At 40.8% G+C, this 27,251-nt stretch overlaps 1 protein-coding gene across 1 annotated transcript in view; it reads left to right on the top strand.

Annotated features, from left to right (window-relative positions):
* Window positions 1-26,815, top strand: part of LOC126191333 (la protein homolog) — a 59,099-nt gene extending 32,284 nt beyond the window's left edge. Inside the window, exons 5-9 of the mRNA XM_049932167.1 lie at window positions 9,230-9,372; window positions 13,540-13,615; window positions 14,188-14,370; window positions 26,291-26,450; window positions 26,527-26,815. Coding sequence (XP_049788124.1) covers window positions 9,230-9,372; window positions 13,540-13,615; window positions 14,188-14,370; window positions 26,291-26,450; window positions 26,527-26,627 — 663 coding nt within the window. The 3' untranslated portion in view covers window positions 26,628-26,815. The remainder of the gene's footprint in view (window positions 1-9,229; window positions 9,373-13,539; window positions 13,616-14,187; window positions 14,371-26,290; window positions 26,451-26,526) is intronic.
* The last annotated feature ends 436 nt before the right edge of the window (window positions 26,816-27,251 follow it).

Genomic DNA, 27,251 nt, shown 5'->3' with positions numbered 1-27,251 from the left:
GCGAAAATAAGTGTCAGGTGGAGTTTGCGTCTAGGTCCTGAACTCGGTATGTAGTGAACCTGTGCCCCTTCAAACTCCTCTTGAAGCTGTGGCTGTCAGGATAAGACAACACAGGAAATAACTGTCTGCAACGTGTATCTTCCTCCAGATGGTGCGGTACTCCTGAACTTATTGGCTGCACTGATTGATGAATTCCCTAAACTGGTCCTACTTTTGGGAGATTTTAATGCCCTTAACCCCTTGTGAGGTAGCACCATGCTTATTGACTGTGGCAGAGATGTCGAAAATTTATTGCCCAGCTTGACCTCTGCCTCTTAAGTACTGGGGCTGCCACACATTTCAGTGTGGCTCGTAGTAGTTACTCGGCCATTGCTTTATCAATTTGCAGCCCAGGACGTCTCCTATTTATCCACTGGAGAGCACATGGCAAACTGTGTGGTAGTGACCACTTCTCCATCTTCCTGTCACTCCCCTGGCATCATGCCTACGGATGCGTACCCAGATGGGCTTTAAACAAGGCAGGCTGGGTAACATTCGCCTCTGCTGTCAGCGTTGAATCCCCCCCCCCCCCCCCCACACACACACACACACACACACACACACACACACACACACACGGTGCCATCGATGTTGTGATTGAGCAGGTCACAACAACAATTGTTCCTGCAGCGGGAAAATGTGATCCCTCTTTCTCTAGGGTACCCTCGGCATAAGACAATCCCTTGGTGGTCGCCAGAAGTCACTGAGACAATTAGTGTCGGCGAGTTCTACAGCGACATAAGTGGCACCCTTCCCTAGACCACCTAATAGCCTTTTTGAGCAGCTCCATGCCCATGTTCGCCTGCTTATTAAACGATGGAAACAAGAGTGTTGGGAGAGGTATTTTTCTACTGTTGCGTGCCATACATCACCTTCCAAAGTCTGGGAAGATCAGATGTCATTTTGGGTACCAGACCCCAACAGGTGTCCCTGGCATTAACATAAATGTCGTGCTTTCTACCAATTGCCGAGCACTATGCTGGAGCCTCTGCATCAGAGAACTACCCCCCAGCCTTTCGCACCCTCAAATGGCGGATGGAAAGGAAAGTCCTCTCGTTCACTACATGCCACAGTGAACCCTATAATGTCCCTTTTACAGAGGGGAGCTGCCCTTGCAAATTGCCCCGACTTGGCTCTTGGGCCAGATCGGATTCAGTCAGATGATCAAACATCTCTTGTCCTATAACAAGTGACATCTCCGTGTCATCTTCGACCAGATCTGGTGCAATGGCATCTTTCGATGACAAAGGTGGAAGAGCACCATCATTCTGGTACTAAAACCTGGTAAAAATCCACTTGATGTGAACAACTATTGGCCCATCAGCCTCACCAATGTTCTCTGTAAGCTGCTGGAATGTATGGTGTGTCAGTGGTTTGGTTGGGTCCTGGAGTCACATGACCTCTTGGCTCATGTCAGGGCGGCTTCCGCAAGGGTCACTCTACAACTGATAATCTTGTGTCCCTCGAGTCTGCTGTCCGAACAGCCTTTTCCAGATGCCAACACCTGGTTGCCGTCTTTTTTTATTTACGTAAAGCATATGACACAACCTGACGACATCCTATCCTTCCCACATAGTATGAGTGGGGTCTCTTGGGCACGCTCCCGATTTTTATCCAAAACTTCTGTTGCTCCGCACTTTCCAAGTTTGTGCCTCCCATAGTTCACCCGTATTCAGGAGAATGGCATTCCGCAGAACTTCGTATTGAGTGTGTCTCTATTTTTAGTGCCATAAACGGCCTAGCAGCAGCTGTAGGGCTGTCGGTCTCACTTTCTCTGTATTTGGATGACTTCTGCATTTTGTATTGCTCCTCCAGTACTGGTGTTGCTAAGCAGCACCTACAGGGAGCCATTAACAATGCGCAGCCTAGACTGTAGCCCACGTCTCCCAGTTTTCAGCTGCAAAGTCACGTGTCATGCACTTACGTCGGCGTCGTACCGTTCATCCAGAACCAGAACTTTACCTTAATGATGATCCACTCACTGTAGTGGAGACATATTGATTCTTAAGACTGGTTATCGATCCCCGATTGACTTGGCTACATCACCTTTGTCAGCTTAAGCAGAAATGCTGGCAGCATCTCAATGCCTTCCACTGCCTGAGCAACACCAACTGGAGTACAGATCACTTTACGCTGCTGCAGCTCTACAGAGCCCTTGTTCAATCCCGCCTTGACTATGGGAGTCTGGTTTATGGTTCAGCGACGCCCTCAATGTTGCATTTTCTCGATCCTGTGCAGCACTACGGTGTTTGCGTTGCGACGGGAGGTTTTAGAAAGAGTCCAGTGACCAGTGTCCTGGTGGAGGCCGGAGTCCCTCCATTGCGGATCCGATGTGCACAACTGCTCGCCAGTTATGTTGCACACATTCGTAGTTCTCAGCTCCTGAATTATCATCTCCTTTTCCCCACACACAACAGTTCATATCCCACATCGATGGCCCAGGTCAGGGCGTACGATTGCAGTTCATGTGCAAACCCTTCTCTCCAAACTGGAGTTCTTTCCTTCAGCACCTCTACTTGAGGTCCATTCACGTACACCTCCATGGTGTACACCGTGGCCGAAGCTTTGCCTGGACCTTTTGCATATCCCTAAGGCCTCAGTTAACCCCGCCGCTCTCTGCTGTCACTTCCTCCCAATTCTTGATGTGTACTGGCGGGGCTCTGAAGTTATTTACACTGATGGCGCGTTGCCTGATGGTAATGTTGGCTTCGCCTATGTCTCCAAAGGCTTGATTGAACAGCATTCCTTGCATGCTGGCTGCAGTGTATTCACTGCAGAGCTTGTGGCCATATCTCGTGCACTTCAGTACATCTGTTCCTATTCTGGTAAGTCGTTTCTTCACTGTTGTGACTCCCTGTGCAGCTTACAGGGTATTGACCATTGCTACCCTCGCCATCCTTTCATAGCGAACATCCAGGAGTCCATCTCTGCCCTGGAATGGTCCAGTCATTCATTGGTGTTTGTGTGGATCCCGGCACGTATCAGAATCCCAGGCAACGAATTTGCAGACAGGTTACACGGAAACCGCTTCTGGAGATGGGCATCTCTGAAACTGACCTGCGTTCTGTCTTACACTGCAAGGTTTTTCGTCTTTGGGAGATGCAGTGTCATAACAGTATGCACAACAAGCTGCATGTCATTAAGGAGACTGTGAATGTATGGAAGTCTTCCCCACAGGCTTCTCGCAGGGAATCAGTTGTCTTTTGTCAGCTCCGCATTAGCCATACATGGTGCAGACATGGTTATCTCTTCTGTTGCAAGGACCTGCCTCAGTGTCACTATGGCTCCCAAATGACTGTTGTCCACCTCTTGTTGGACTGCCCACGTTTAGCTTTAGCACATGTCCTTTGTCCCTTGGTGTCCTCCACCCTATTACTCTTAGGGTGGAAATTTTGTGTTGCTGAACGGCTGGCTTCTTTTTATTTTATTCTCATGGTCAGCCAGCCATGGTAATCTGCTTTCTTGTTTTTAAACTCTTTTTCCCTGTTTCTCACATCTGTGGTTTTCTTGTCCTCTTTTGTCGATTGTAGTGTTTTTTTGTCCTGTCGTTCTTCCTTTCGCCTATTATTGTGCCATACGCCTTTATTTTTCTTCTTTCCCTTGGGTAATTGTTCTACTGGGAACAAGGGACCTAGACCTTGCAGTTTGACCCCTGCTCCCATTTAAACTGACCAATCTGAAATCTATTGAATTTGACACACTGTTGATGTGTGAGAGGCAGGCAGTCTGTATCTACATTGCCAATTTTGTAAATGTGCTTTGTCGGTGCTACATGCTAGGTCATTATATTGATGAGGGAAGCAGTTGTTGCTGTTCCGCTTGAAGGCTTAGATGCTAAATTCCCTTGCTTCCATCTATGGCCGAAAGTACACACATCAAAAAAAGTTTTGCATCAACCCGATGCCCAGAACTCCTGAGGATAGACGTTGACTGTGGATATTGGCTTTTGAATGTTCAGATATGTCACTAAACCTGTCCAAACATGTAAACAACCATGAATGAGCAGCGCCTATTAGGAGGAGGGGGTCCAACAGCCAGTCAGTTCGTCATTCCACCAGGAAGGAGGTAGATGGTCAACACTGCAGTTTGATCGCATCCGCATTGTTACTTTTTGCCAGGAAGGGCTCTCAGAAGGGGACTTGGAGGAGATTGAGAGACAGGAACTGTTGATGACATGCCTTGCTCAGGTTGCCCAAGGGCTACTACTGCAGTGGATGACCGCTACCAACGGATTATGGCTCGGAGGAACCCCGACAGCAATGCCACCATGTTGAATAATGCTTTTTATGCAGCCACATAACATTGTGTTAAGACTCAGACTGTGCGCATTAGGGTGCATGTTGTGCAACTTCACTCCAGATGTCCATTGTGAGGTGTATCTTCGCAACCACATCACCATGCAGCGCAGTACAGATGGACCAAACAACATGCTGAATGGATGGCTCAGGATTGGCATCACATTATCTTCATGATGAATGTCACTTATGCCTTCGGCCAGACAGAGACTTCTTTGGAGGCAACCTGGTCAGGCTGAGTGCCTTAGACATGCTGTCCAGTGAGTGCAGCAAGGTGGGGGTTCCCTGATGTTTTGGGATAGCATTACATGGGGCCGACGTATGCCACTGATAGTCATGGAAGCCGCCGTAACGGCTGCACGATATGTGAATGCCATCCTCCAATCAATAGTGCAACTATATCAGCAGCATATTGGTGAGGCAGGCAAGAAGTTCATGGTAAAAGGCACCTCACTTCTCTGGTGACAGTGACAGTTGGTGAGAATAATAAGCAAGTGGTTGCCATGAGTCGGCTGACAGTTATTGCAGCATTGTACCAATAGTTGACTGACTTCTGGTCACCACTAATGTTAAGGTGCATCAAGTCGGGGTGTGCCAGAAGTGCAGCATTCACCATACTCTGTTTTGCAGTGTTAAAAGTGGAGCACATTGCATTGTTCCACTGAACTGGAGTATTGCCTCTAACCTTTGTGCCAGCAAGTGCTGCAGTTATTGTTCCTGTTCTGCTGAACACAATACATGCCAGAGTAGAAATTAGATAGTCTTAGGAACTTGCATAATTCTTTAACAGTGTTCGGCTTCGGTGTGTGCAGGATGCTTTCAACCTTTTCCGGGAATGGTAGGGAGCCTGCAGAAGATATCGTATGGCCAAGGAAATTAATCTCGGATTGCCTGAACACACATTTAACCATGTTGAAGACCACACGTACTGCTCTGAGCGTTCGAACACTTCAATAAGATGATGCCGGTGTTGCTCCTTGCTGCTGGAAAGTTTAGAATATCAAAGTAGCTAAAATGTATGCCTTGCAGAACTGACACAATCATTGCCATGTCTGAGCAACATTCCGTAAGTCAAAAGTCATGTACCAGGTGTAAAAGTACGAAACCGGAATTTCCCTATAAATGGTGCTAGCCGTCAGTGTAGGGCCCCCAGAGACCACATCTGCAGTGCCATCTGCTTTTGTAATGGCTGACAACGAATGTCAACACACAGTAACCGAAGTTCCACACATTGGTATCTGTTTCAAACCCTTAAACAATTAAGAGTTATGTGTCTGCAAACTAAGATTTGCAGACAGCATTGGTTTTATGTTATCATTTGAAGAAAATTGCTGCATAATCGCATAAATGCTTGTTGAAGCTTTCAGCAAACATCCTCTTTGGAAAGTGCTGGAAGCCACCGAAGAAGTTCGAAGACAACAAATTGCAGGTCTTATTGGATAAAGATGATGATCAACAGGAACTCTCGAAACAACTGAATGTGATGCAGAAAGCTGTTTCTATTTGGTTGAAAGCTATGGGAAAGGTGCAGAAAGTGGGAAAATGGGTTCTACATGAAGTGAATGAAAGACAGCAAACAAATCGAAAGACCACTTGGGAAATGCTTCTTGCCAGATATAAAAGAAGTAGTTTCTCCATTGAATAGTGACAGGTGATGAACAATGGATATATTTTGAGAATCCTAACAAGGGAACCTCCCCATCGCACCCCCCTCAGATTTGATTTAGTTATAAGTTGGCACAGTGGATAGGGCTTGAAAAACTGAACACAGATCAATCAAGAAAACAGGAAGAAGTTGTGTGGAACTATGAAAAAAAATCAAAATATACAAACTGAGTAGTCCTAGCGCAAGATAGGCAACATCAAGGAAAATGTGAGCTCAGGAGCGCCATGGACCCATGGTTAGCGTGAGCAGCTGTGGAATGAAAGGCCCTTGATTAAAGTCTTCCCTTGAGTGAACAGTTTACTTTCTTTATTTTCACAAAGTTATGAACTGTCCGTTCATTGACGTCTCTGTTAACTGTAATAAGTTGTGTCTGTTTTGCAACTGCACCGCAAAACTGTGCGATTAGCAGATGAAAGGACGTGCCTCTCCAATGGAAACCAAAAACATTTGATCACAAGGTCATAGGTCAACCGATTCCTCCACAGGAAAACAAGTCTGATATATTCTATACAACACTGGTGAAGTCATGTGTGTCACATGACAGAAATATGTCGTCGACCCACCTAACTTGTACACTTGGTGAATGGGTAAAGAGATTCTTCTTCCTTGCACAATTTAGGTTTTCTTGTGGATGTGATAATCACTCCCAAAAAAGTGATAAAAACAGAAGAGTTTGTCACATAAACTGCAACAAATGAATGCAACAGTTTCACAGTCGCACAGTTTTCCCTGTGCTCTGTCAAAACATATGTTTTTAATATTTTCAAATTTTTCCGTGTGTAGACTGTCAAATCCTGCGTATGTCCAAGCAAATCTGAACATGTCCTGGAATTTTGGAGAGCGAAGCTGATTATGTGTGAGTGCCTGAACTTTGATAATTGTCTGAAAAAAAAAAGTTAAACTTTTCACCCGAGGAAAGACTAACCAAGAACCTCTCGTTCTGCAGCTGCTCACGCTTCCCCTGGGACCACGGCGCTCCTGAGCTCACACTATCCTTGATGTTGCATATCTTGCACATGGACTACTCAGTTTGTATATTTTGCTTATTTTTTTCATAGTTCCAGACAACTTCTTCCTGCTTTCTCGATTGATCTGTGTTCAGTTTTTCAAGCCCTATCCACTGTGCCAACTTATAACTAAAACTGAGTGGGGTGTGATGGGGAGGTTCCCTTGTGTCATAAATCATGGGTGAATCCAGGCAAACCATCAACGCCTCACTGCAAGACCAAATCACTTTGGAAAGAAGACAATGCTGTGTGTTTGGTAGGATCAGGATGTCCTCTATTATGAGCTGCTTAAACGTGGTGAAACCATTAACACTGATCACTACCAGCAGCAAATTATAAATTTAAATCGAGCATTATGTGAAAAGACCGGAATATGGAAAAGGGCAACACAGTCATATTGCTCCATGATTACACCCCATCACACCCAGCAAAACAGCTCAGGGAAACGATCGAGGCATTGAATTAGGCAATACTAGGGCATACGGCTTATTCTCCTGACTTGGCTTCATGCAAATTTCATCTATTTGCAATCACTGGGAGACACACTTACTGAACAATGCTTCAATTAGTATGAAAATGGCTCACTGACTGGTTCGCTTCAAAAGAGCTTTTTTTTTCTTTCTTTTTGCCATTCAAAGCCTGCCGGAGAGATGAGAGAAATGTATAAATAGCAATGGAGATCATTTTGAATAAAATATTATCAGTTTCAAATAACAGATGTGTAATTACTGCAACCAAATTCCAGTTTCATACTTCTACACCTGGTACACCACACAACCATGGCCAGTAGGTTATAATAATGCCTTCTTTGAGTGTGGTGTCATATTCTGCTTTAGTGATAACCAGGCAATTAGGTGACAAACTCCTAGGTCTGCATGATATTGGTGGGCCATCAGTAATTTTCGTATGGTGCACTGTATTATGTAGCACTTGTTCAGGAGTCAAAGCTTCGAATTAATGTAACAGAGAGGCATACTTTAATCACTTCATTGTGTTAGCTTGGCGCTGTGCATTGCTGCACTGCAGTGAAATCCTGTAGTAGTCGTGTCAGTAATACTGTCAATGAGCTGAGCATTCGTTGTCCACCATGCATCTCAATAGTTACGGAGTATGGATGTAGGTGGTAATAAGACACAATATCAGCACCCATTATTGCTATAGAGGGCTGACAGTCTGAAATCCAGTTCTAACTGTTCCCTATGTCAATATGGAAGACTTGCTAATTGCTGACAAACAAAATGCCGTCAGAGGTCTGCAGCTATGCACTATAGTTCGTGACAATATACTTACATGAAAACCGTTGTCCACCAAATATTTTTATCCTGATTTCCTGTTGTCGATAAACAACTGCACCTATAACCGTCTTCTGCTAGCATTTGGGAAGGAATTCAGTGCAGTACATTTCTCTGCCTGCTCATTGAACTTGAGATGATACCAGCATACGGAATGTTCTGCATTAGAAGATGCAGCATTAGTCAAGGAACGACTCAATGATCCATGGTGTCACTTGCTATCTTTGGTGCTGGTGTTTTGAGACAATATAATGACATAGGGGTCATCACCTTTCAGGTGCAGCTAGAATAATGGCTGTCCAACCTTTGATAAGCATGGACTTACTAAGCCAAGTGGTGGTGCTTGAAATATCACTCTCATGAACTGTAAAACATAGAGATGCACTTAAGTACATAAAAGGTCTGAGCTGTGAACAGATTAGGAGACATTACACATGAAAGCAGAATTGTACCTGAATACTTGTAACTTGGAAACTCTATAACTAAGTTCAAATTAAAATGCAAGAAGTAAGTAATGCCACAAATGAACAAATAAACTGTTGTTGCTTGCAAGCTCAGGTGAAAGTGTTCAAGAAGATAAGTGCATTTATGACAACTTGCTGCAAGCAGCAGGAGGAAAATACATTTTGTGTTAAGTGCAAATGCTAATCCAGTAATCTGTAGCTATTCCACATTGTGTATACGCTGATTGACTTTTATGTGTAGGTAGTCAGGCATATTAGTCAACTGGTCCTGTGCTTTGTTCAGAGACAATGCAATATAGTGTAGTCTGAAGCCTTGAAGATTCTGTATATACCATTTTAGTTTACATTACTTCACTCTTGCAGGGGAGAGAATTTTATTCCTATGAAGAAAATTACTTCCATATTCATTATGAACCTGTCACAAAACAGGTAAAATAAAAAATCTTAAGCTAGTCATTTATTACAGATGCGGACGTACAAGGACAAAGCAACAAATAAATTTGTATTCAAGGGATCAGTGTTTGCCACTTTCCCTACTAAAGAAAAAGCTGAAGAATTCTTGAACAAGGAAATAAAATATGATGGGAATGATCTAATCAGGAAATGGCAGTAAGTAATTTTCTTTGCTTTCCTCTTTACTGACCTAAAATGCATTTGAAATTTGTATGTGAAGAACACAATTGTTAATGTATTTGAATAGTTTTTTTGGACATAGGCATCTTTCTTAAGGAGGGAAAAGGCCATAAGCATAGTCAAGTTAGTAATATCGTAAGTTCAGAAAGTAAATGTCTTGTACTTGATTAAGGGAAGTACACTATCTCATTCTAAGTAAGAGGACATAACAAAATTTGTGTGCAACAGACAGTGTGGTGACAATGAATTTTCTTTTGTTTGGAATACACAGCTTGTCAGTGTGAATTGTGGAATAGTTTAGTTTGTACAGATTTTTGAAAGAGAGTGTGTGTGTGTGTGTGTGTGTGTGTGTGTGTGTGTGTGAGAGAGAGAGAGAGAGTGTCAGTCATGATGTCTACTTTCTGCACTAGTGTGTCAAAGGGCATGTATAAAATGGATTGAATATATACTGTGAGTGCATATGTGCTATCACTTCTCAGTCCCCACAAGATAGTGACACACAAAGAATTTATTGTGCTTGGGAAACATGAATATCTGTAGAAGAACATGGTGTACAATGTGACAGTTCTGACCTCGGTGCCTGTTGCAGCATATGTGCCACGTGGATTCTTCCTCCAGAGACTAGCTGCTCAGATCTCTACGGGTGGGGGCTTGTCTTTAACTTAGGTTAAATTCTTTGGCTTCAACAATTCTTCTTGGTAACTATTTCTTTCTTCAACCCTTTTAATTTTCTATATATTTTATTTTCTGACCTTTCTATTTCCTCCCCACCTCTACCACAACAATCAGTCCTTTCGTCTCTCCCCTGATTCGGGGTTCTGGCTGACTATCGAAGTCTACACATGGCCTACCGTATTTACTCGAATCTAAGCCGCACCTGAAATATGAGACCCGAAATAAGGGGAAAAAAAATTCCCAAATCTAAGCCGCACCTGAAATTTGAGACTCGAAATTCAAGGGGAGAGAAAAGTTGTAGGCCGCACCTCCAAATCGAAACAAAGTTGGTCCATTGTAATATGAGACACAATTTAGGTCGATTGAATGACGATACAGCTACAGTAGTTTCGTTCGAGTCGAAAGCTTAGCAGTTAAGCTTTACCAGGTAGCCATTGCTATGCGTCAGGCGCTCCGTCCGTATTTATACGGATACCCTTCCTTTTTCACGTGCTTCGTCTGGTTTGAATCGATTGCTTATTTTGCTTTGATCTGATAAGTGCCGTTTTCAATGTTATAGGTGTTTACGTCAGTCACTCTAAGCTTAAAATGCATTACTATAATGTGTCATGCATTGTTTGTCGCATTCTGATAGTGCGTGTTTACGGCCTGTCGCTGCTCGTGGCATGGCTTGCTTTTGTGCGCGCTACCGCCGCCTACAATTAAAAAAAGAGAGGAATCGTCACATTAGCGAAACAATGGCAAGAGACTGCTATTTGTTGTTACTTACACTGCTACTGTCTTTGATAATGATCAACAAGAACCAAATAATAGACTGTGTATGATATAACATGTTATGAGCGAAAGTTTGGCGAAAATTTTTCTCCGTTTGAAAATCTTTGCGGCCGCTTCTTTAGTACATCAAATTCTGCACAGAAATTAGTCATCTTACATTTAAAATCTAGTCAGTTGCCGTGCTTCATTTCTGACTGTATCACTATTAGGCATAAGAGTAATACGAATATAAACATGACACGATACGTATATTCTTCCGCGTTTGCTGTTGTCTCACTCTAGTTTCGTAGTTTATTTGGCAGACAGGATTTAAATGAGATAGAAGCAAACACGAAAGAATAAATGGCACCATCTCTTCTCACAGGTAGGAAAAAATTCAGAACGTAGAGTTGGCCATATTGACAAAAATCCCAGTATTACCAGTCGGATTTTCGTAGTACATTGAAATTCGAAGATGAACAATACGGAATTTGTATTTACTTCGTTGGATAATGTATGAAAATGCAGTGGTCGAAACTCGGGCGGAGAAAAATGCTCGTCTTCCAATTTTTTTTTTTTTTTAATGACGCAGAGGTTTTGGCGCCAGTATTTATCTTTGTGCCTACAAAGGATGCCTGTGTAGCGCTACATATATTCGACGGCAGAAGTTAGTTGTGGCGGCACCTATCAACATTTTTCAGAACTTCCGCTTGCTGTGCACTCGATTCTAAGCCGCAGGCGGTTTTTTGGATTACAAAAACCGGAAAAAAAGTGCGGCTTAGATTCGAGTAAATACGGTAAACAAAAATGGGATATTATCACCTACACTACATGATCAAAGGTATCCGGACACCCCAAAATGTATGTTTTTCCCATTAGGTGCATTGTGCTACCACCTGCTGCCAGATAGTCCATATCAGTGACCTCAGTAGTCACTAGACATCATGAGAAAGCAGAATGGGGCACTCTGCAGAACTCTCGGACTTAGAACGTGGTCAGGTGATCAGGTATCACTAGAGTCATACGTCTGTACATGAGATTTCCACACTCCTAAACATCCCTAGGTCCACTGTTTCCAGTGTGATAGTGAAGTGGAAACGTAAAGGGACACAAAAGCATATTGGCTGACTTCGTCCGTTGACTGACAGATCGTTGGCAGTTGAGGGTCGTAATGTGTAACAGGCAGACATCTATACAGACCATCACACAGGAAATCCAAACTGCATCAGGATCCACTGCAAGTACTATGACAGTTAGGCGGGAGGTGAGGAAACTTGGATTTCATGGTCGAGCAGCTGCTCATAAGCCACACATCACTCTGGTAAAGGCCAAATGACGCCTCGCTTGGTGTAAGAAGTGTAAACATTGGACGATTAAATAGTGGAAAAACGTTGTGTAGAGTGACAAATCGTGGTACACAATGTGGCGATCCATTGGCAGGGTGTGGGTATGGTGAACGTCTGGTGCACGTCGTCTGCCAGCGTCCGTAGTGCCAACATAAGATTCGGAAACGGTGATGTTATGGTGTGGTCATGTATTTCATGGAGGGGGCTTACACCCCTTGTTGTTTTTGCATGGCACTATCACAGCACAAGCCTGCATTGATGTTTTAAGCACCTTTTTGCTTCCCACTGTTAAAGAGTAATTTGGGGATTGTGATTCCATATTTCAACACGATGGAGCACCTGTTCATAATGCATGGCACCAAGCGAGGTGGCGCAGTGGTTCAGTGCTGCCTCCAACCATCCTGATGTAGGTTTTCCGTGATTTCCCTAAATCGCTCCAGGCAAATGTTGGGATGGTTCCTTTCAAAGGGCACAGCCAACTTCCTTCCCTAATCAAATGAGACAGATGACCTCGCAGCTTGGTCTCTTCCCCCAAACAACCTAACGCATAATGCATGGCCTGTGGCGGAGTGGTTACATGACAATAATATCACTGTAATGGACTGGCCTTCAGAGTCCTGACCTGAATCCTTTAGAAAACCTTTGGGATGTTTTGGAACGCCAACTTCATGCCAGGCCTCACTTCTCAGTGCAATGGGCTGCCAATCCCAAGAAATCTTCCAGCACCTGATTGAATGTATGCCTGCAAGAGTGGAAGCTGTCATAAAGGCTTAGGATGGGCCAACACCATAACAAATTGCAGCATTACTGATGGAGGGTGCTATGAACTTTTAAGTCTGTCAGGTGTCCGGATACTTTTGATTATAGTGTATTAACTTCTGTGCTAGTGGAAGTTAATCTTTCCACCTGTTGCAAGGACATGTGCACAGCTGAACAGAAAAGGGCGGCAGTGTGTAGGTGCACCTCCAAAAGATTTAAAAGAATATTTTAGTGTTGTATGGATGGTTGTCTTGGCAATTTTTAGTGAGTTCAGTCAGCCACAAATTTCTGAATCTTCTCCCTCCACACTCCCCTAATAACATTATTTCGTCACCGAAGAATAAGTTAATTGTTAATATTTTGTTCGTGCATGAACATCAGTGAAGTTCGTGTTTAAATAAAATTAGGTGTCAAAGTTATTAAAATTTAAAGTATGCTAAATAAGTGAACAAATCAGCCAATGTGTCAATTTTTTCAGCAAATTGCTCTTGATTATTTCGTATATATGCTATTTGTTGTTACTTTCCTTTTGCTGTGTGGTAAGATAGAGATAATACAGCTATTTTAAAACATTCATATTAATTTAGAAAAAAAATGTTATTTTACACAGATCTGTCTATGTAGAAGAAAAGAGAAAAGAACGAGAAGAAGCAAAGGCAAAGAGGAAAGGTGGTGCACAGAATGAGGTTTGTATATTTATGTACACTTAACTGAACTCAAATATTAATATAAAAGAAAAATATTGTAGATAAATCCATCCTGTACCGTCAGTAATCCAAGTATGTATCTCCAGACCGTAACTTGTAGTCATAAACAAAGTTCATTCCAGGAGACATAATTAAAGGGGAGATTTATACCACTGAGGTTAATTTGATGTTAGAAATTAATTTTCAGTGTCATTGCAAGAGACATCTCTTATTTTAAAAGCTGGGAATTATTTGGTTAAGTAACAGTATTAGAGAAGGAAAGTTGCTACTCACCAAACACACACACACACACACACACACACACACACACAGGTGTGTATTATTGACAAAGACCTTAATGGCCAAAAGCTGTAATTATGAGAATCTTTTTGTTGTGCTTTATCTGTGACTCAGCATCTCTAATATTGCTACATTCCTTCCTGGATTTTCCATTGTTTGATTCTTTGGCATAGTGTCACTTCAATGATTATCTTCTTGTGATGAATGCAGTTACTGATTCATTCTAGAAATGTCTTCTAACACATATTAATCATTTAATATGTTTATTTCAGGCTGATAAAAAGGCTCTCCCCAAGGGTGCAATCTTGCATCTGAAAGGCCTTACCAGTGATATTTCAAGGGAGCAAATAAATGAGAAACTGTCAGGCTATGAGGCAGATGTAGCTTACATTTCTTATGACAAAGGGGATGAAGAAGGTTGGATCAGACTTCAAGGTGAAAATTCTACAAAAGCTGTGAGTATGAAATACCAGTTAATATCAGGCAGAATTGATGGCCAGTACTTACCTTAATCAAGCAAAATTCAAAATACTGCCAGTATAAAACCTTTAAGTAAGAAGGAAAAATCCTTAAGTGTCAGCATTTTGATGTTCCTTCATTTGTGAGGAAAATTGGGTTTTTTGGGCTAAGTTGGAAAGCAGGATTGGTTCTCAACTTCCAGCTTGAGAGATAAGACAAAAGATAGAAAAGACTTCAGAAAATAAAGTTCACACCCAATCAACCCTTTTCCTTCCTGAACAGGAACATAAGTTCAAAAAGCTGGACTAGTTTTTTCCCCTCTAGTTTTAAGAGTTTCAATGAGCATTACTTTGAATTTTGCCTCATGAGGGTATGAGATGACCAACATTTGTCTGCTTTTATTTTAACTGTGTAATTACTGTTTTGAGTTTTCTGGTGAATCTCTTTGGTCATATTAACAATTATATGGAATGACTAGATTACTATTCATCACATAGAGAATGTGTTGAGCCATAGGAAAGCATAATGGTAGAAATATTTCAGCTTTCAGACAGTCTGAAAACTAGAGAACACCACATGGCCACTTGAGTCTTGGTCATATTGTGATATTTTGCTCTGGACATGATCTTCATTGTGGTTTTGAGGTGATATATAGACTATTTTGTAATCTCCTATAAGGTGACCTTCTGCAAACACTTGGAGCCATTTGTTTAAATTTACAGCAACAAGCTACCCTTTTCATTAAGTGAAAAATCTGAAAAAGTCTGAAACATTTTCATCTTCTCTTTACAATATTTTCACTCGCTTTCTCACATGAGTTACGGAAACATGTAATAAACTTAAAATTCATTTTCCAGGGCACTAAATGATATTTCAGAGAATTAATGTGCATGGCGGTGTAAGATGTCAAATGGACCCTTTTTAAGTTTTTGTGATTTTAATCTTTAATGTTATTACAATTATGTGAGGTGTCTTTCATTGCAATGAGGTGAACTGTCTTAAGATCTGCTTAAAAAGTTAACACTGTCTATTGTAAACAGTCTCTTTAAAAATTGAGTATATGATGCTAATATACTAATTGTAGTTTTTTGTCAAATGTTGTGGACACTCCTTCAGTGAATGTTCTGCATTGTAACTTAAGCCCCATCCCCTTAAGGATTGACAAGCAGCAGCTTGTACTTGATTTGATTTCCACAACATGTGCAATTAAAAACTTCCTCGTTTGTCTCAAGTGTCCTCATTTGGATCATTTTAGTAATCACGAAGTTTTCGTTGTCTCCCTGGCAAGCACTAAAAACCTTCTGCTCCAGTTAATGAATCCTTCCCTGACTGGGTCCCCTGAAAATTTGGCATATTGAACTGGTGATTGTTGATCTGATCTTCATGTGATGCCACTTCTGTGACTCCAAATTTTCTTCCTGCTGCTGTTGTTTTTAACCTAAGATTCACAAAGTATTGTTAACTTCCACATTTCTCAACAGTCACAGCTGTGAGTTGTATCAGTTATTAATTGCTACAATTTACTGTAATACAGCACTTTCACTAAGCAAAATGAATAACAATATTTTAACGTATCAGTTCCCAAGCACTGAATCAGCAGAAATCTGACCACTTTGGGCTGATGTTACACTGGAATAATTTGCTGCTAATCTTGAAAACCAACAATGCTGTCTAAACAGTTCTGGCTTTAGTGCCTTTGTTGAACCTCCTGATTTTGTAGTGTTAATGCTCAGTGTGATTATATTGCATGAATTAATTTTTCTCCTTTAGCAGTGTATACTATTGCCTTTGGTCTATTCATAAAATCAGTTCAGTTTCAACTATATGTGGATCCAAGAGACCTGCTGTTTAAATGTATTAAAATGTTCGTAAAAAGCTAGGTACTGGTATTTCCGATAGTTGACAGCATGGTGAAATTCACTGACCATCATCACTACCCTCCCCACATTCTGCTAAACAAGGAACAGTGCAGCCCATCCCACACTTCTGATAACATCAAATTAAAATTCTGCCGGTCTTCAGGAAAGAAAGCTTCATCAACAAATGTAAGACAAGCCATGTATTAAGCTTTTACACAATGGATACAACGGGAATCAGCCAGCCAGTTGCGCATCAAAAATTCTGATAAACTGGTCCTTCTCAGAACAAGTTGTAACGCATTATGTATTGTGTGACAAGAGAAGAGACATCATAAGGGTTAGTCAACAGCAAAATGTTCCAGATAAATGCTATGCCATAGCCATAGGGCTTAGTCAACAGTAAAAATGTTCCAAATAAAATTTACAGTTACAGACAGTTGCCTTTCTCTAGATCCCAAGTCATGTGGGTATCCAGGGCAACAAATAGACAAACAGTTTGGCTAGAGGAGCACTTATTTACTTTGATGATCCATGTGTGGATTTGCAGGTGTACATAAGCTATCTGCTCACCTTGGAAATAGAACAACGTATGGTGGGCTGCTGCCCCATCTGATAACCGTGGCACAATCGAGGGGACTGCTGCAACATGGCGCTCAGCCTTTTGCTTCTCCCAGAAGGAATCCACTGTTCTATGTTGTCTCCATGTTAATCATATCAGTTTTGTGTTAAGACACCCTCACATTGTGGTTGCAGAGCCTTACAGTTGGTGGAATGCCCCTTACGTTTGGTCCTCATAGCTAAATATGGACTTCATGACTCGTTGCCTTGGATATTGACAGACCTTTCAGTGATTGAACTGGTTCTCGGCTTTCTCCATGAATGTGATTTTTATTCTCAGTTATAAGATCTTAATCTGTGTGGAGCTGGGGTAGCTCCTGTTGTGTAGTGGGTCTGGGGATCTGCCTCCTTGGCCAGACCACTGTTTCATCCCTTTTACTGTGCTTCAGTTACTTTTAGTTGCAGTTTGCCTCCTTTTTTTGCCACAGCCAAGTTTCCATTGTAGATGTTGCACTCTCAAGAGTATGTTGTGCTCTTGACTGTAATGGCTCAGCTGTGGGAAGTTTCCTGTTGAAAGCAGAGCACTGGGGATGCCCACCTGCTGGCTTCCCTATTTTCTCATCTTGCCTTTAGTATTGCAAATACAAAAGATGTCAGTTATGTTTTTAGCCTTCTCGCTGTTCTTGTTATGAATTTCTTGATTTGATTTTGTCTTCCTTTAGCACAATAATGAACATCCAATGTGCCATCTGGATATTGCTACCCACATTCCAATTTTCTGATCATGCAATGGCATTAAAAGAACAGCATGAGGCTCCTCTGTCGACAATGAGTCTTGTTAACATGACCACAGAGATGGAACCAGCCTCATCTGTGTAGGTGCAGTCAGGAATAGAAGTGGTGTTCCTCTTAGTAAAAGATGTAAATAATTTGCAGTAACGGATCTTTCAATTCATGCATTGCTGTCACTTTATGTGGGAAGATTTAAATGTTTGCCTTACTACTGTGTGGTTGCAAGTTCAGTAGCTCTTTCTTGTCACAATTTGTGGAATGATTTTGCTGGTCTCTCATGCATAGTCCAAAATATCAAACAACTTTTGATCATTGGGTTTAGGTGGTCTTCCAGTTCGTTTGGCATGCAACACTTAGCCTGTCTCTTCAACTTTCTCAATTAGTTGACAAACCGCATTACAAAGAAGTATTTATTGCCTTGTCGAAACACACTGTTCCATTTCTTCAAAAAAAATGGTCCTCTGAAAAAATGCATTTCTAAGTTGAAAGCAACATATTTAAAAAAAAATCAAAATGCAACACATTGCATTAAATAGTTACCAGCAACTGAACCAAACCGTTAAATCTTAGGTAAAAGTTGAATGAATTAAAAACCATACAAATATGTAGGAAAAAAACAGTTCTGCCAATTTTGTTTGAACTTCCAGTGTAATCTACAGCTCTTGAATGCACCATATTACACTTCATACATGCTGTTGTATTTGGGGGAGTCACATCTGTAAGATGAACTGCAGTGGCTGGGTTAACATATTATATTGCAACTCTTTTTATGAAAAGTACAATGTGTTGTAACAACTGTTTTTTTTTTCATGTGCTGACAGCAATTTGTTTTCCATATTTGATCATACTCCAATTATCACAGACTAAACTCCCTCCACGAGATAGCAGAGTGTCGGGACACTAGGAGGCAACCCTGACCTGGATCCAGTAACCCTCGCAGATTGATGACAATGATGGCCATATAGGATGTGGTTTTTAGGCAGATTTTCACATCCTACGGCAGAAAATCCCAGGCTGGTTCCCATGTCCTGCCTTTGATAAATGATACACAAACATTTAGGAAACATTCTTGCACTTGCACATGGGATTTACGTGTACTCTAGATGCAGATGGATGGCGAATGCAGAGACTGATAATCATAGGTGTTTAGTCTCCTTAAAATCCATCGTAATCATAGAATACATTGTTTTGATTATCTGTGCGCCTGACATCAATATGTTGTATGTGAATTTCACTCGTACTAAGTTAACTTTGTAATATCTTAAGACTGTTTTAAGTCAATATCCAGTAGGTTATGAGCCCAGGAAAAGATTAGTAAAGTTTTCACACTCATAACGTACCATCTGTTTGGAAATGGAATGTAATGACCGCTAGTATCCATCTTTTGTTAATTGGGTTCAGGGTGTATACGGCCTGGGACATACGGGAGATCCGGGAAAAACCTGGGAATTTTTTCATCCGGGAAAAACCCGGGAATTTTTTAGAATTCCGGGATTTTTCATTGTTTTAGATTTCAGTTAGTTTTGTAGGTTTGACGTGTAAGATCAGATACGCTGACAAAGAACTTTAGTCCACTACTGCTGAATAATACTGCAGCAATGAAACATAAATCAGAGAATAACACCAAAATAAAAGTTTAGTTGGATAGAAAATGGGTAATTTACACAATGCACAGACCAGTTTGCCGACACCGAAAAGTGTCAAAGGCTTTAGGTCGAAGATTATGCAGTACGTCCGTAACAACTAACGTGCATTCGATGTGCGTGACGTCACAACTGTTTAAATTTCTAACGGATCACCAGAAAATATTACGAATAGTGGCTTGAGATGCGTTACTTTTAAAGTAAATTTCCATGCAAGATGATTTATGTTACGTGTGAGAATGTGCAGTGAATTTCTTAAATCACAGGGCTTTATAACTCTCATTCAAAACGTAACACTTTGAGGATCAGCTATTTGAAAAATGTCGGGTCCAGAAGATAAGTAATTTATGCCACTATTTAAAATTTTACCGGCACATTTGTATTTGATATGACTTAACATGTAACACACGCTAAAAAAAGACAGAGTTTCAGGTAAGTTTTCATATTTAATGATGTTCTTTCATAGATAAAAAATTATGCAATCGATGCCAAAAAGTGTAATTGACCTTCAAAAAAATGTGCATAATGTGTTACTGAGCAATATCACAAGTCTCCTCATGCCAGAACACTTCGACTTTTCTACGCAACTGATAATCATTTTGGCACGATTTTAATTGCCAAATTAGAGCCTGTTAGTAGGCCTACGGACTTCCTATCATTGTAGGACTAATAACAGTGGATGCCAATAGACGATGCAATTCTCGTTTGTACATACACATCTGCTTACGAGTTAACCGGTGTAGAAACGCACTTAGCAGAGTTGAGCGAGCTCGGCGTAACTTTGTAACGTACGCGCCGCGGCCTTTCTCGTAGGCGCCGCGGCCTGTCTTTCTCGTAGGCCTCGTTATCTGAATAACTGCCGTCATTCGCTAGCGAGGTCACGTGAAATGAGCTATGACTGGCTGACAAAAGTGCATCGCTCAACGCAATCTCTATTTCCGAGTTTCGGAAGCTACGGTACCGTTCTGTAATTTGTGGAATTTGTGTATATACTTTCGCAATACAAAAATAATTGTCTTGCATCAAACAACTTTCCAAACGCATTGTTTTTCCAGGATTTCGTTTCCTAAAGTGGTGGGACGTCCTCCGCCGGTATAAAACCTTTACGATTCAAAGGACTGATACGTTTCATAGCTCCGAGGGAAAGTATACTGTTACTTAACCTGGATGTATTTTCACCCGCTTTATATGCAATTTCATCCGGGAGAAATTGTGTTTTTAACTGGGAAATCCGGGAATTTTTTTTTCCTTGTCCACGTAGACACCCTGGGGTTATCGTGTTTCACATGTGTTCCATGTGGTGGTATCGTATTTTTGTTAAGAAAAATTAGTCATTTTCTGAAAAAGCTTAATATATCTAAGGTGGCTTTGGCTGGACAAACACTGTTTAATGGTGAAGAGTTGACTCGTATAACTAGTGAGAGCTGGAAATTCATAGTTGAAATTTTCTTAAAACATAGAGCATTATGGGGAGCAATCACTGGCACTAATGGAAGACCGAAAAAAGTACAGAAAGCATTACCCAACATCATCTGCATATCCAAAACTTTGTGCAGCAGTGACTGCTACAGAAACATGGCAAAATTTACAATTGGCATTTGAATACCTCAGTTCATCGAGCTGTATAAGGCTGCTACAGCGATTGAAGAATGTAGGGTTGGCTTCTGAGGAAGGTGTGGAAGCAAATTTGTTGAAAATTCACTTTGTCAACAAATTCGGAACATCGCTTAATGAAATGAAACTTGGTGGAAATATTTGTAAGGACATGCAAGAGAATCAATTTTAATTTTCACTCAAGAAGGTAACATTTGTTAATTGTATACCGTGTTTATGTTCCAGGTTACAAACATTGCTCAGTGTGATGACAATCTGCATCCACAACACCGTGGAACCTCACTATAGCTTTTTCTTTTGTTGCCCAAAATATATCATATGGAATGTTGGCTACTCCCTTCGCTATGCATATCTTCAAAGTGTTAGTGTACCATTGATAAAACCCGTTGTTTAGGTAACCTCACAGCCAGAAATCACATGGGTTCAAATCTGGTGATCTTGGAGGCAATGCAGTTAGTAACGATCAATGATTTGCTGGTGCAGTTTGGAATGATTAGCCAATGTCTTGGATTTGGTTTTCTTCAAATGTATTAGTAACAGTGACCTCATTAACAATGTGAGGTGGGCCCCATTGTGCCTTCATCCTGTAGATCAGGAATCATGACAATGCCAAAAATTGTGTTGTTAGTGGGGCTGCTGTCAAGTTGAATCGACATCTCGAGAACTTATTGGGCTGTTGAGAACAAAGATCTTTTCTTTGTTGACACCTTGTGCTGTAGTAGTTTGTTGTTTTTCATCTTTAATCTGTCTTGCAGTTATCACAGAATTGTGTTGATAATGTGTTCCAGACATGACTGTGTGTGTGAATTTCATTCATACTTCACTTAAATAACTAATTAGTCTGTTCCAATAAAATAGCATGTTTTCTCTTTAGTTTGGGAAATGATTGTGAAAGGTGTAGTTAGTTTAGCTATAGTGTTTTTAGTGTTAGGTAGAGATGGAAGTCCGTATATCTTGACGTTTGAAAAGACTTAAATGGAATTGCAAGAAAATTGAAATAGGTTACAAGTCCCTTTCCTTGAAGTATTTGATGAAATACGTGCCACTTACTGTGAAGCTTGCCAATACTTAAATCTTCTTGAAAACTATCCATATTGGGACATGTCACTTGCTGATGCATATAATACTATTCAACCACAGCAAATGTGCATGTTTACATTCGTATTCAAACTGTGCTTCCCACACATTTGGGAAGATCTTTTTTTGGGGGGGGGGGGGGGGGGTGGTAACAGACTAAATGAGTGAATACACCCTACATAGTTTGCATGCTATGATCAAAATCTGAAAATTCAGTTCGTACCAAGTGTGTGTGTCATGAGGCCGTGGTTTAGATTGAGGGCATATGTTTGGCATTTGCTAACGAAGTGCTAGTACAGTTGGGAAAGGCTGTGCCAAATTTGATGTGTGAATGACCTTTTTGGTCATGTTTTGCCATGAGAAACAAACACTAATGTTCATGAATTTGATACATTTGTTGAAATGAATAATCTGAAATGGATTCCAGAAAAACACAGTGTACAACAAAATTATGCATACAATTAAAAGCCAAAGTGATGGATCGTACTTTATGGCACCTCTTCTTTTGGGGGGTGGCTAAACAGCACATTCAGCACTGAAATTGTTGTTGAATATAGAAATCTGAGACACAAACATGCAGTACCAACAAAAATTGTCATGGGTAGAGCACTCTAACTCAAATGGAATAAATGTACTGTGGCACACACAAAACCATTGAAGGCACACAGATTTGAAAGGAAATGAACAGCTAATTTTACTGTCTGATGATTTTCAACAAACTCTACCAGTTATACAGCATTCAACAGCCTTCGATGAACTTAATCCATCTCAACTAATCAGTTTTGTGGTGAAACATTTGGAAACTAACTTTGAAGACCAGTTTGCGTGTCCAACTAACATGATGCATCCACTGAATGTATTTCACAAAACAATTATTGGATACTTGCATCAGTGCCAGACGTTGCTCAGGATGTTTAATATCTGCTACAGTGATTGGCCCCATGCCTTGTTGATACCATTCATGTATGGAGTGTGGGAAGAATGATTGTTTGAATGCCTGTGGTCATGCTCATGATCACTCTGAGCTGTATGTAGGGAGTTGGAGTATATTCCTAGAGTAATCATTTGAAGCCGGTTCTTGAAACTTTAATAGATTTTTGTCGTGATAATTTATGTCTACCTTAGAGTGTCTGCCAGGTCTATTTCTTCAGCGTAATCTGTGACACCCTTCTACAGATGAAATAGACCTGTAACTATTTGTGCCACTCTTTTCTGTATATGTTCAGTACTCCTGTTAATTGTATTTGGTGTGGGTCCCAAACACTTGAGCAATATTCTAGAGTGGGTCACATGCGTATATGTCCTCTACCCCTATCATTCGTATGTGGTAAGGGTTCACACACTTCAGCTGTATTCACGATCTGGTCATACAAGTGATTTGTACACAATCTCCTGTGTAGACTGATTGCAATTCCCCAGTATTCTGGCAATAAATTGAAGTCTACAATTTGCTTCGCCCACAGCTGAGTCTATGTGATCATTCCATTTCATATCCCTACAAAGTGTTACACCCAGATTTGATACTCCCCTCCCCCATATAGCTGGTCTTATCTGTGTATTGGACTGGATGAGAGAGATCTGTCATGGAGGCCTGAGAGACAGACCAGCAATGAAACTGTCACCGTGGGGCAGTCTATGGGTGATTTTAAGGTCTCCATGGTTTGATACGGGTAGTGGTAGTTGCTATGGAGAACATTCCACACACTTGTCTTATCCCTGCTGATGGATCACCTATGTGGTGCTGATACTGTGTATTTTTAGAGGTAACTAGCACAGTGCATGCATGTGTGCACCACTACATTGTCCAGTACAGCAATACTTCCTGCAGGGAGGGATTTTGCAGTATTCACTTTCAGGATAAGCCTTGTTTGCCTAATTAGTTCAGAGCTCTAAATGTGGGGCGCCAGTCAGTGCAACAATCTTTCGGTTGTCTTTGAAGTTGCTGTTACAGATATTGTTACATTTTCACACATTATTATACATTCTACAGCTGGAAATTCTGTTTTGGAATTTCTTCCTATAAAACAAATACTCATTACACACCATCTTAGCTGTTCCCCAATGAGCTGTGTTTAACAATTCTTACCTTAACATTTGAACATGTCGGTAACAGATAGTCACTTACCAAATACAGCATATTCAGTCACAAATAATTGGGAATGAAACTTTCTCTTTGACCCTTTGCATATCCAGTATTTCAGCATCACATTGACACTATTCAGCAATTTTTTAATGATTTTTAATGCATTATGTATGTCATATAGAAGCTTCTATGAATAATGAATTGAAGACAGGTGCCCCCCCCCCCCCCCCCCCCACCACCACCACCACCACCACACACACACACACACACACACACACACACACACACACACACACACACAGAGAGAGAGAGAGAGAGAGAGAGAGAGAGAGAGAGAGAGAGAAATGGCCTATTCCATTGTTTCATGGGCCTTGTATTTACTTTAATTCAGCACATTCTGTGGCTTGAGAATTGGAAAAAAACTGCCGATATGTCTCAGATTGTGAAGTACTGCTAATTATGTTCACTATGTGATCAAAAGTATCCGGACACCCCTAAAAACATAAGTTTTTCATATTAGGTGCATTATGCTGCCACCTAATGGCAGGTACTCCATATCAGTGACCTCAGTAGTCATTAGACCTCGTGAGAGAGCAGAATGGGGCACTCTGTGGAACTTCCATACTTCGAACGTAGTCAGGTAATTGTCGCTTGTCGTAAGTCTGTATGCGAGATTTCCACATTTCTTAACATCCCTAGGTTCACTGTTTCCAATGTGATGGTGAAATGAAAATGTGAAAGGACACTTACAGCACAAATGCGTACAGGCCAACCTTGTCTGTTGACTGACAGACCGCTAACAGTTGAAGAAGGTGATAATGTGTAATAGGCAGACATCTATCTAGATCACACAGGAAATTCAAACTGCATCAGGGGCCACTGAAAGTACTATGATAGTTAGGCGGGAGGTGAGAAAATTTGGATTTCATGGTTGAACAGCTGCTCATAAGCCACACATCACTCTGGTAAATGCCAAACGATGCCTCGCTTGGTATAAGGAGCATAAACATTGGCTGATCGAACAGTGGAAAAACGTTGTGTGGAGTGACGAATCACGGTACACAATGTGGCGATTCAATGGCAGGGTGTGGGTATGGTGAATGCCCATGAACGTCATCTGCCAGTGTGTGTAGTGCCAACAGTAAAATTCGGAGGCGGTGCTGTTATGTTGCGATCGTGTTTTAAGCACCTTCTTGCTTCCCACCATTGAAGAGCAATTCAGGGATGGTGATTCAATCTTTCAACACGATTGAGCACCTGTGGTGGAGTGGTTATACCATAACATCCCTGTAATAGACTGGCCTGCACAGTGTCTTGACCTGAATCCTATAGAACAGCTTTGGGATGTTCTGGAACGCAGACTTCGTGCCAGGCCTCATTGACTGACATTGATACCTCTCCTCAGTACAGCACTCCGCGAAGAATGGGCTGCCATTCCCAAAGAAACCTTAAGTCATTTTCAGCCAGGTGACTCGATACTTTTGATCACATAGTGTACAGGATGTAGACATAAATTATGTTGTCGACCCTTTGTAGCAATTATCACAAAGCAACATAAATTATGCTCTGTGTTTTGGGTTCATATGAAAATGAATATCAAATAAATTGGTGAGACAGCTTTTCTTGAATGTTTTATATACAGGTGGTTCAATATAGGATCAACAGATGTCAGGAGTATGCTAAAACCTTCAAATTCGATTATGTACTTGGGCCTCAGTGCCTCAATTTATTCGTTATCTTTGTTAGTAATTTGTAAAAGGATATCTACATTAGAATTTGAGTGGTAGTGGTGAATATCAGGCTTTTACAGCTGTATTTTTATTGTTTTTGTCGCGTTTATCACTAATTGTATTAGGCATCTTCAGAGGTTCTTAAGTCACCCGTGCTTCGTATGCAACTTGGCTCTTGAGTATGTACTAATAGACCACAAAGAGACAAAAAATCTCAGAATATAGCTAATATGATTAGGTGAAAGATACCCAGTACAAACAATAAGTTGCTAAAGACTATGATCCATGTGATAAACACGATTAAAGTAGCAACTGAATTAGAATGGCTGTAAATATTGATGTGGAATAGAAGTATTAAGTTACCTAAATTAATTCTGAAGCTACAGTGTCTTTCTTTTGTGAAAGGAGGTAGTGTGTAGGGAAGAACTTCACAGAAAGTAAGTCAAAAGGAGTTTTAAGTTAATGATAGTTTAGAAAATATTGTTTCAGTAGAAGTACTATGTAAGATTTTAAGATCGATTCTCTGATAGCACCTGAACATCATTAATACAATTTTTCAGGTCCTTGAAAAAATTGGGGAGTCAACTATAGAAATTGGGAATGTAAAAATTGAAGTGAGAGCACTGGAAGGTGAAGAGGAGGAAGAGTTTCTCAAGAAGACTATGGAAGACATACAGAAGAGAAGATTCCATTACAACCAAAATAAACGTGGCCGCAGAGGTATGGTGTGCTCCAATTACTTATAATAATTTATGCTGTAGCTATCATGAAATTACAATTTGTGATATGTTGGTAGGTGGTGGCAGAGGTGGATTCAGAGGTGACAGGAAAAGGAAACAAACCTCAGCAGATTCTACTGGTGAACCTCCATCGAAAGTAGCAGCAAAAAGTGAATGATGGAAGTGGAATGGACAGAAGAGACAACTAAATAGGTTGATCATATTTAAAGTAACAAACGCGCAAGACTTTTTGCCAGTGTATGTGAGCTGTTTATTTTAGTGCTTTTGTGTAATATATGAAACACTTTAAAAATCAGTGTTTTATTGTAATACTAAAAAAATTAAAATTTATATCTGTTATTGAAATTAAGTTGTGAAAACAATGTGGAGTTTCCCCTTCACTCTGTTATGAAGTTACTGCTTCATATTACAAAACAGAAAGGTAAGAGTCCATGTATTATCCTGTAGATAACAATCCACACATGGCAGTGTGAAGCAGACAGGATAATTAAGTGTTCCATGATGGGTATAAATTTCCACTCCTACTCTCATTTTCAAGTCCAAGGCTGAATGAACAAGATTGAAACAAGTCAGCACTCATTTAATTAAAAAAATGCATTGCTTATGAAACTTTTAACAAATAGTTGCATGACAGAGGAGACTTATTACATAGCTCATTTAAATGATACAAATATAAGGAGTGACCCCTATTGTGGCCTTGTTAGAGTAGGATTGTTCTTATTGTGTCAAGTTCTGTTAACATGAATGAAGACAACTTACTCATTAAATTACATTGTATTGT

The sequence above is a fragment of the Schistocerca cancellata genome, chromosome 6 (assembly GCF_023864275.1).
Source record: "Schistocerca cancellata isolate TAMUIC-IGC-003103 chromosome 6, iqSchCanc2.1, whole genome shotgun sequence".
Lineage (NCBI taxonomy): Eukaryota > Metazoa > Arthropoda > Insecta > Orthoptera > Acrididae > Schistocerca > Schistocerca cancellata.
The sequence above is the reverse complement of the archived record's forward strand: the minus strand, read 5'-3'. Positions and strand labels throughout refer to the sequence as shown.